At 46.8% G+C, this 11,161-nt stretch overlaps 1 protein-coding gene across 1 annotated transcript; it reads left to right on the forward strand.

Annotated features, from left to right (window-relative positions):
* The first annotated feature begins 1,796 nt into the window (after positions 1 to 1,796).
* Positions 1,797 to 8,508, forward strand: LOC119821761 (leukocyte immunoglobulin-like receptor subfamily A member 6). The gene is made up of 11 exons (XM_042055577.1): positions 1,797 to 1,827; positions 1,990 to 2,025; positions 2,184 to 2,468; positions 2,602 to 2,907; positions 4,158 to 4,454; positions 4,694 to 4,996; positions 5,285 to 5,353; positions 6,275 to 6,391; positions 7,082 to 7,134; positions 8,144 to 8,296; positions 8,371 to 8,508. Exons 1-11 carry the CDS (start codon positions 1,797 to 1,799, stop codon positions 8,506 to 8,508), a joined length of 1,788 nt encoding a protein of 595 aa, XP_041911511.1.
* Positions 8,509 to 11,161: the final 2,653 nt, after the last annotated feature.

Raw genomic sequence — 11,161 nt, forward strand, 5'->3', positions numbered from 1 at the left:
AATAAAAGATAACAGAGGAAAAAATACTGAAATTGAAAATTACAAAACAAAACTGGGTGTGACTCACAAGTAAAGTATATTCTGAGAATACTGGCGGCCATGTCATTTATCCCTGCCACCAAAAATAAAGGGAAGTAAATTATTTTTATTGAGGTGTCTTTCTCTGAAACTGGACCACTGAACAGACATTATGTGGTACAGATCTTCAGCAAGACACTGAAGAGCTAGATCATTACCTTCAAGGTGGAACTAAGGAACACCCTGAGAAGCAGAAGGCCAAAATCAAGATCAAGAAAGCAAGAACTGCATATATTTGCCACTAGCAGAGGGAGGTGGCTTCTCCTTCACCTACTACAACTTGTGGGGCTCCACCATGCACCTGGTGCCATGACTGTGTGGTGACATCATGCAGTGATACATTCACCAGCTTCTCCAAGCATACAGCTGTGACAAGATGATGCAATGCTGCTCACAAGTGCTGCCCATCCCTGGACCATTGTATGGTTAACAGTGGAAAGAAGGTGTCCACACCAACAACCGGTGCCTTAAGAAAGTCAAGTAATTCTCACCCCTGTTTGGCCTAGGCCTCCTGGGATGATATAAATTTTTTGACCAAGTACAAAAGACTGAAAAAAGTTGATATGGTAAGTGTTGGGCCAGTGAGATGGCTCAGTGTATAGCTGCCTGCTGGCAACATTAAGATCTGATTCTTATTGACAGGATCCACATTATGCAAGGAGAAAACTGATTTCTGGACTCCATACATGACCTGTGACACAAATTCATGAAAACACACACACACACACACACACACACACACACACACACACACACACACACTATAGCATGAGTAATAAAAACCCAGAGACAAATATTGAGGTTCAACCTGAAGATCAGCAAAACAACAACAACAACAACAACAACAAAGCAGCCAGCCACCGATTGTTACTTCTACCTCGACCAAAATGGCAGTCCTGCTTCCAGGAATCCTCAGAATGAGACTCAGCTGAGACCTGTCTTTTCGCATCTTATATTCCTCTTTAGGCCTGAAATAAAAGGCATGCATCACTATGGCCTGGCTTCTATGGTCAGCCAGTGTGGCTATTGGAATTAACGGTGCATGTCACCACTTCCTGGACTGTATGGATGACAGTGTGTCTGCTTTACTCTCTGATGTTCAGGCAAGCTTTATTTATTAAAATACAAATAAAATATCACTACAACACACAAATGAATGAACAGAAAATTAACCAATGTAATTTAAAAGTTGTAATGGTATGTATACTTTCCAAAATAAAAGCAAAGAACCAGAATTAGAGGTGCACTTTTCTGCCCAGCACAGGAGTCTATGAAGAAGACGATTATAAATTTTATTCTATGCAAGTTTAGATATTATTGACACCATTCAAAAAGACATTAAAATATTAAAATGGAAAATTTTTAAGTAAAAATGTGAAATTAAGAAAACAAAAACACATTTAAATTTTCATACATGTCTGCTAAAATATCGACTTGAGAATTATGAGGACAGATGAGGCAGACATTGAAGATGACGTAGAAATGCCATCTGTGTGAGAATTGATTGCAACAGGTCTAGTTCCTGGGCTAGACATAGTCCTGGGGAAGTCAAAGCTAAGTACCCGAGGGGGTGGTTCTCCTTATTGTGGAGCTGCTGAAGTCCACCCATGTCAGGAGGAGTGTCTGCCTCCAGAGGCCACACCCTGTGTTTCCTGTCTGTCCAGTCTCAGTAGTTCTGCCTATAAGAGCAGATGCAACCTGTGAGAAGAGATGCAAGGATGTCCACCTTTATAGCCCTGCTCTGTCTGGGTGAGATATGAAGATGGGGAAGATACATTGCAACCTGAGAATGGCCCTATCCCAAGCCTACCACTATCCCATCAGGAAAACCCAGGGTCTCGGGAGGTTCTGTGGAGGGGAAGGACCTGCTCAAGGTTCGGGACAGGCATCACACAGGTAACTCTCTTCCAGGAATGACTCTGTGCCCTGGGACACCAGTGCTGACAGGTGAGTAAATGCAGCTGTCATGACATGCCATGCCTGTCATACCCAGGATGGAAAACAAGTCCTGAGTGCTAATCCAGGGTTTGGATGGAAGGTTGTGGGGTTAACACTTTCAATCTGAGAAGGGAAGCCTTTTGTTCTAGCTGTTCATTTTCTTCCAGGAACCCTGCCTAAGTCTATACTAAGAGCACAGCCAGATACTGTGGTATCCAAGCAGACTAACGTGACCTTCTTGTGTGAGGGTGTGAAAGGAGCCAAAGAGTTCCATATCTACAGAGATGGAGTTCGATATACTCAGTTCACACAGATTCTATTAAAGCCTGAGAACAAGGCTGAATTCTCCATCTCAAACATTGACCAGAACCATGCAGGGAGATATCAGTGTTGCTATCAGACCCATGATGGATGGTCAGAGTACAGTGACACCTTGGAGCTGGTGGTGACAGGTGAGGGGACAAAAATGTTGCTATCCTCAGGTTTCCCTAGCAAGAAGCGAGCCTGCTCTCAGGGGTACCCCGCACTTTACAGCTCTGGAAGAAAATGTTTCTGATATGTTTAACTGATTCCTCTTTCTCCTAGGAGAACACAGTAAACCCAGTCTGTCAGCCCAGCCCAGCCCAGTGGTGACCTCAGGAGGAAATGTCACCCTCCAGTGTGACTCACGGCAGCGACATGACAGGTTTGTTCTGATTAAGGAAGGACCACAGAAGCTCTCCTGGACACTGGACTCACAGTATAACTTCTCTGATAGACAATACCAGGCCCTGTTCTTTGTGGGTCCTGTGACCTCCAACCCAAGGTGGACATTCAGATGCTATAGTTTTGACAGAAACAGACCACTGGTGTGGTCAGAACCCAGTGATTCACTGGAACTCCTGGTTTCAGGTGAGGAACCAAAAACATTCCACAGAATAGTGTTGAGAGGATACTGGTACTGAGGGAGGCCTTGGTGTGTGGTGTATGTGAGAAGATAGGGCTCTTTAGTTCATTGGCACAGATCATTGGAGACAGAGGGATCCAAGATACAGAGTCCAAGAGAGAAAGTAACAAAACCACAGGTGGTCTAGGAGAGAGGTTAATCTTCATGGGATATTGTGCTACACAGTATTAGCTGAAGTGCCATCTACAAGTGTGAACTTCTCTGTGCCACTTTCAAACAGAACCATCTCCTTCTTTCCTACTTCTTTGCAGGGACCCTCCACAAACCCACCATCAAGGCTGAGCCAGGTACTGTGGTTGCCTACAAAAGTGCCATGACCATCTGTTGTCAGGGGAGCCTGGATGCAGAATTGTATACTCTTCATAAACAGGGAAGCCCAAGCCCTGGGTCACAAGGTCCCCAGAGAAGCCTAGAAAAAAGGCCAATTTCTCCATCCCTTCTGTGACAGAGAAATATGTGGGAATATATCAATGTTACTATTACAGCATGGCAGGCTGGTCAGATCACAGTGACACCCTGGAGGTTGTGGTTACAGGTGAGGGATAGTCAGGGCCTCGGGGTCAGGCTCTGCTCTCAGGAGTATTCCCTTCCCACAGCCTAGCCCTGAGGAATATTTTTGCTATACATGCCCATGTAATAGAAGGCTTTTTCCTCCCCTCCTAGGAATCTAAAAAGATAACTCCAGCCTGCCATCCATACCAGGCTCTGTACCAACCTCAGGAGGGAACATGACTCTGCAGTGTGTTTCATGTGTGAGATATGACTAGCTCATTCTCATCAAGGAAGATGAGTTCTCCATCTCCCTGGACTCACGGTATCTTTACACTAATGCACACTACCAAGTCATGTTCTCTATCTGTCCAGTGACCCGAGTCCACAGAAGAATATTCAGATGTTGTGGTTACTACAAGGATACCCCACAGTTGTGGTCAATACCAGTGAGCCCCTAGAAATAAACGTATTAGGTGAATCATCCCCATTATTGTCCAAACTTGTGGAAGCCCTAAGTCTTTACCAGGACCTTGAAGTCCTGGAATGTTGCTAGGAGTGGTGACTAAAGTAATAATCTGCTTACTAAACCAGAGCTCCACAGCAGAGATGAAGCAGTGATGTGTGTAGGGCAGGAAGGGAGGTGAAAAGTGTGCATTTGGTTAAAACCTGCTCAACAGTCCTTATCTTGTCCTCTTTCCTTTAGGGCTGTCCAAGAAGCCCACCCTGCTGACTCACCAAGGCCATATCCTGGATCTTTCAGAGAGTCTCACCCTGCAGTGTTGCTCTGATATCAACTATGACAGATTTGCTTTGTACAAGGTGGGGGAAAATGACTTCACCCAGCACCATGGCCAGTGGACTCAGGGTGGTCTCTCCTTTGCCAACTTCACACTGGGCTCTGTGAGCAGCTCTACTGGAGGCCAGTACAGATGCTATGGTGCACACAACCTCTCTTCTGAGTGGTCAGCCTCCAGTGACCCCTTGGACATTCTGATCACAGGTGAGGAACCAATGATATTTCTTAGATGGAAGTCTCTCCATAGGCTTTCACAGGGTGCCTGAGAGGTGATGGCTGGGACAAGGGACAGAGAACCAACACAGGAACAGGTGCAGATGCAGGGAAACAGGAGAGATGCTCAGTCAGAGAAGAGACAGAGTTACAAATGCTCAGGGAACACCCAGGTGCAGTTTCAGCTCAGAACCACGAAGGCAACCTCTCTTCATCCCTCTCCTCTTTAGGACACTTTCCTGTCACTCCTGTTCTCTCAGTGAAGCTTAACTCAATAGTACATCCAGGAGACTATGTGACGCTTCTGTGTTGGTCAAGAAACCCCGTAGACACTTTCATTCTGTACAAGGAGGGAAAAGTCCATCAACCTCAGCGACGAATGGCAATGTTCCAAGATTCTCAGTACCAGGCAGAATTCACCCTGAGTGCTGTGACCTCTGCTGTCTCAGGAAGCTACAGGTGCTATGGTTCTCAAAACTCATCACTATACCTGTTGTCATATGCCAGTGCCCCTGTGGAGCTCATCGTTTCAGGTGAGGCGACCCTGAACTGTCGGACTGACACATAATCCAAACACTAGGAAAGCCCTTGACTTGGTGGCCAATAGGAAGTGTTAGTCAGAAGGCACTTTCCCTAGTAGGGAAGTAAATACCAGAGGTATTCCCTCAAGTTAATTTCCACTTCATAATCTATTGAAATCTAGAATTGGGGTAGAAAGCATGAGGATCATGGGGAGGATCAGGGCAGATGTAAGACACTAAACACAGTCAGGATCTCTGGGTTAGCATCTAACCCTCATCTTTCCTTGTTCTGTTTCCTAGGACCCACTGAAGCATCCAGTCTGCCACCATCGAAGTCCCTGCCACCATCGCAGCCCATGCCAACACCTGGTGAGTGCCTGGCACCTCTTTTAGGAAGTATGCTTCATTCCCAGGCTGCATTACTACTCTTAACCCACTGAAGTCCTCATTTCTCTGTTGCCTCAGCTTGTGAGTGTGAGAGGCAAACAACAATTTCAACAGAGACCCCATAATCCCAGAGTTTAGTTTGAAGGTGACATCCAGAGAGAGATGTTTGTGCTCAGTCTAGAGAATGAGGGAAGAGAGTAAGATGGAGAACAGGGAACCCAGACATTCACCTCCACATTCTACCTCAGAGGCTCTAAGAACAAACCACTCACCTGCATGGAGTCAGGCCCCAAGAGGCCTAATAAACACTGTGTTGGAAGGCGGGGGTCCCGGTGGGAAACAGCTAGCTATGAACTTGATACAGGAGATGCTATAGATGCTGACTTGGAATAGTCCTTCCCTTTCTGACCTGGCTGCTGTTTCTCTAAGTACAAAGGGGAAAAACCTTGCCCACAAGCATTAAGTTTTTTTTCCCCAATGCTGGCTTTGGTCATAACAGAGGAGTTTTTTTTCCCCCAATGCTGGCTTTGGTCATGACAGAGGAGGCTTCTCGCAAAGCTGATTCTTCAGTGTGTCTGTTTCACAATGGTAATGGCATGTGAAAGGGTGGGGCACAGGGCCATGACAGCACATTTAGTCTCCTTCCCTCCATCTCATGAGGCTCATCTCTGGTGGGGAGAACAGTGCTGTGAGTCAGAGTCCTGGGTTCAAACCCCAGCTTTGTCAGTTTCAAGTAGGGGATCTGAGACAGGAGAATTGACTGGATAGGAAAATAGACAAGTCCATGTTACACCACTGTGGAAATGGGAGATGATGGGTTAAAGATCCAGCATGGGCTTGTCACACAATAGGTGCTCAGATAAGCACCAACATTCTCCACTCATGTTGTCACTTGTGCCTCAGGACTGGAAAACTGCCTAATGGCTCTGGTTGGAGTGTCTGTGGCCTTCCTCTTATTACCATTTATCTTCATCTTCCTCCTTCTCCTACAAAGGCAACAGGGAAAATTAAGGAAGGAAGGTAAGTAGGGTGTGGCTGACCTGGGTCTCAGGAATTGTAGGTTCCCCTGTGGACCATTCAAGGAGAGAAGTTTAGAATACTTGCAGATCTCAGATCAGATAGCACTTGATATCAGAATGTATGGGATTTTAGTTGTTCTGTGGACTTCCTTGTGTCCTGGGACATTTGCTAACTCATCCTTGTGTTATAAAGTCCCCTTTCTTCCTTGTCTGAAAATGCCTGGGGTGAGGAACTTATTACACTCTTATCTCAGAAACTTTTTTTCTTTCAGCCAAGAAAGAGACAGAATTCCACGTTCCTGCAGGGGCTGTAGAGCTAGTAACCAGAGATAGGGGCCCCCAGGAGAGGTAACTCATGGCCAGAGGCATAGACCCACATCTGCCTGACACAACTCACTGCCAACTAACATTTTCTTGTCTCTACAGATCAAACAGAGCTGCTGCCACCCAGGAAGAAGGCCTTTGTGAGATAAACAGGGTCCTAGGGATGGAGACATCTGAAGACTCAGCATTGCAGGGGTGGTGGAGAGGCTCTGGGGTCTTTGCTGATTGGTCTGAACTTTACACTATGAACCAAAAGATATCAAAACATGCCTGTTCTCCATTACCACCTGGGGCAATGCAGGAAACTAGGGCCTGAGTCATCCCTAGACTCAGTTCTGAAGATGTTCTGTTTGTTCTTCTATGACAGATGCTTCAGTGGAGGACATACAACTTGAGGATGGTGTGGAACTGGACAGTTGGGTAAGGTCCCTCTCCTTATCTAACAAATTAGGGCCCAGATTGTTCCAGGAATCCCTGTTTTTCCTCTCTCAGCTCTCAGCAACATTCACAGCTGACTATTCTCTTCAGCGAGCACTATCTCTTTCCTATATGCTCAGGCCTCACTCTCCCCTGACTCTCTTGGGACCACCTGGTTCCTCCCTCATGTCCCCTTTCTGGCTCCTCAGCAGCTCTCTGGTTGTTAACATGCACCTGGGAACTCAAAGGTCACAGGACTAAATGAATCCAGATGGCCCCATTACCTCCACTCACCCAGCTGTGACACGAAATCCCTTCCTTAACCAGGTCTTCCTGCATGGATCAGAGTTAGAACAAAGAACACACTCCCAATCAGAATCAGGCCATGTGGTAATAAATGCAGAGGTGCAAACTGTTTCAGAAAAACAAAGCAGAACAAGAAGGTGAAAACAGAAAGGGCCAGTGTGACTTATAATGGAGGACTCTGAAAGGTGTCTTTTGAGGAGAAAATCCACATGGATAAGTTTGAAAATATATCTAAGGGACCAGCAACTTCAGCAGGGGACACAGTGGGAAAAAGGAAACTGGGAAAAAACATGGGGTTTTGTTTTGTAGTTCATTTTATGTGTAAGGTGTTTGGCCTGCATATAGATTTGTATGCCACGTGTCTTATTGTTACTGCAGAGATCAGAGGATCATATCAGACTCCTTAGTACTTACAAATGATTTTAGGTAATGATGTGGGTAGTAGGAACTGAACCTGGGTACTCTGCAAGAGTAGCCAGTGCTCTTAACCACTGAGCCATCTCTCCAGCCTCAAGAAGCTTATGTTCCAAGAAGTTTGACTGTGTGGCTGGAGGCAAGACAGCAGGGGTTAGAGTGTCAGAATAAGAGACCAGAACTGTAGAAAGGAAGTCAAAACAGTTCAATCTGGCCATGCAGTGAAAATTGTCCAGAGAAGATCTACAGCAGAACAGAGAGACACTATATCTCACTGTTTTCTGTGCTACAGAGGCCCACGGAGATAGGTCACCTGGGAGATATATCCACCAAGATGAAATCCTCCAGGTTCAGGAGGGTAGGTGCTATCCTACCTTCTCTGATGTCAAGAGAATTACTTGATAGTAAAGGACAAGCAGAAGAGGGCAGGAAGATGGACACTCAGGTACACCCTGTTTCTCCCTAGCTCTGCAGTTTCTTCCAAGCCATATACTTCCATCTTACTCTTTCCCACTCCAGGTCATACTATCTGAAGAACCTCAGGATGTGGCCTATGCCCAGCCAATCAGCAGGACATTCAGACAGGAGACAGCTGCACTTCCTCCCTTCGAGGCAGGGCAGGTGTCAGAGGAGCCAGTGTACGTGATGCTCTGGTAGCTACTAATCCATAGGCTATTCCCAAGAACAAGAATGCACGACCCTCTGCACACAAGCATGCTTAACAGAGACCTCTAAAGAATGGTGGCAGTTTTTTGGAACCTGTCTGCACTTTAAATAAATTTACACATTTTGGAAATAAAGCAGGAGATTTCTCAATTATCAAGTGAAATGGGATTAAATATAAGGGGTATAAAGTTTTTCCAGCCCGACAAGCCTCTCCATTGACATAATAATCCAAACCAGATGAAATCAAATAAAATTTTTTAATTAAAAATTTTATTAAAAATTATGGTAAAATTTCCACCTCCTCCCCTCCTCCCATTTCCCTCCACCTCCCCCCTTCCACCTCCACCTCCCTCTCCAGTCCAAAGATCAGTGAGGGTTCCCTGCCCTGTGGGAAGTCCAAGGTCCTCCCCACTCCATCCAGGTCTAGGAAGGTGAGCATCCAAACAGACTAGGTTCCCACAAAGCCAGTACATGCAGTAGAATCAAAACCCAGTGCCATTGTCCTTGGCTTCTCAGTCAGCCCTCATTGTCAGCCACATTCAGAGTCCTGTTTGATCACATGCTCCATCAGTCCCAGTCCAGCTGGCCGAGGAGAGCTCCCATTAGATCAGCCCCACTGTCTCAGTAGGTGGGCGTACCCGGATGGAAATAGAAAATGTAAGACTTTAAGACAATTCTGAAGCCATTTCTGACAATTCTGAACTCTCTCAGCCTCCGTGCCATAGTGCTGCCCCTCTTCCCCCGAGAACCAAGGACCTAACAGCTACATATACATGTACTCAGTTCCTGAACAATTACCCATATATGTATGTTTTGATTCAGTCCCCTGGAAAGCGGAGTCAAAATGGCCTCTTACCTCATCTGATCTGGCAACAGCTCTCCAGCCAATTATTGGTAATAGCCCTTTTGAATAAGCCAATCATAACAGTCAAAGAACAACCCCCTTTGATTCTGTGGCCTTCTCCTTTAAAAGTAGCCTTAACCAGCTATTTGAGGTCTCTTGGCTTCCCGAATGCTGAGGGACCCTGTCATAACAGAATTAATAAAATCCTCATGCTTTTGCATTGGCTGTGGTGTGAGAGGTGGTCTCTGGGGGCGACTCCTCCTTGGTGTTTGGACGCTAGAGTCCAACATTTGGTTCCCTGACCAGGAAACGAGTCACTCCCAGACACACTCTAAACCCAGTTGGAGGTATAAAGAAACGAGCTCATTTTTATGCCTGTCTGTGTATTGTGTTTCTGTTTCTGTGTAATGGTGAATTAGTAATTTGAGAATTTTTACCTGCGCAGGATCTGTATTAAAATGGGGCTGAGGGAGGAGGCAGACGTGTCCTGAGATGTGCCCTAGCCCTGAAAGATGTTTCACAGGCATTTATGGGAGGGAGGGGCGACCAGGTCGCCCTAGTCTCCAGGGGAGGTGTGATCCTCCATCTGTATTTTCAGATCTGCTGCCGCGCCGCTTCTTATTTTGAGTCTATGTCTGTCTTTTTGTTCTTTTTTTTTTATTAAAAATTTCCGCCTCCTCCCCACCTCCCAATTACCCCCTCCCTCCTCCACTTCCCCTCCCTCTCCTGTTCAGAGAGCAGTAAGGGTTCCCTGCCCTGTGGGAAGTCCAAGTTCCTCCCCCCTCGATCCAGGTCTTGTGTATTTTCAGTTCTACACCAGAGTGGTGGTGAGAGCACCAGCTTCTGGTTTTGAGTTTGTGTCTGTCTCTTTGTATTTTTGTTTTTGTATGTCGGCTTGTCTTTGTTAAAATCCACATGCAGGAATTCAGAACCTGGCACTGGCCCCCTGGCAATCATCAGTTCCTCTGATTCCGAAAGCAGCCCTGCTGCTGGACGAGGTGGTGGCTGCCCCTTCCCGAGCCTTTTTGTCTTCTCTCTTTCCTGTACAGGGGCGAAAGAAACCCAGAATCCAGGCACCTCCGGTTCTTCCTGATATCCAGCCAATATCCAGCCAATATCCAGCCAAGCGTTCCGGCATGGCAGACTTCTCCCTCCTCCTCCCCCAGAGGAAGCACTTCATTCCCGAGGAGCCCAGCTGGTCAGGCCCTAGCCCTAAAAACTTCAGAACTCAGCTAGGCTGGGACAGGGGAGGGACGTCCTTTAGGGGAGAGAGTGACCTCCCAAGCATTTCCCCTTCGCTCAGTAGCAGGCCAATTACAATGCTGCCTTTTTCTTTTTTTTTTTTTTCCTCATGGTTTATTTTTTTTATATTTAAAATTTCCATTTCCTTCCCTCCTCCTCCCCCCTCCCTCCCCTCCTCCTCCCCCTTCCCTCCCCTCCTTCTCCCCCTTCCCTCCCCTCCCCTCCACCCATACCTCCCCTCCCTCCCTCTCAAGGCCAAGGAGCCATCAGGGTTCCCCACTCTATGCTAAGACCAAGGTCCTCCCAACTCCCCCCAGGTCCAGGAAGGTGATCGACCAAGCTGAGAAGGCTCCCACAGAGCCCTTCCATGAAGAACAATCAGAGCCCAGAGCCATTGTCCTTTGCTTCTCAGTCAGCCCCCGCTGTTGGCCACATTCAGAGAGACGGGTTTGGTCGCATGATCCATCAGTCCCATTCCAACTGGAGTTGGTGATCTCCCTTTAGTTCTGTCCCACCGTCTCCATGAGTGAACGCACCCCTCTCGTTCCTGACTTTCTC

The sequence above is a fragment of the Arvicola amphibius genome, chromosome 8, assembly GCF_903992535.2.
Source record: "Arvicola amphibius chromosome 8, mArvAmp1.2, whole genome shotgun sequence".
Lineage (NCBI taxonomy): Eukaryota > Metazoa > Chordata > Mammalia > Rodentia > Cricetidae > Arvicola > Arvicola amphibius.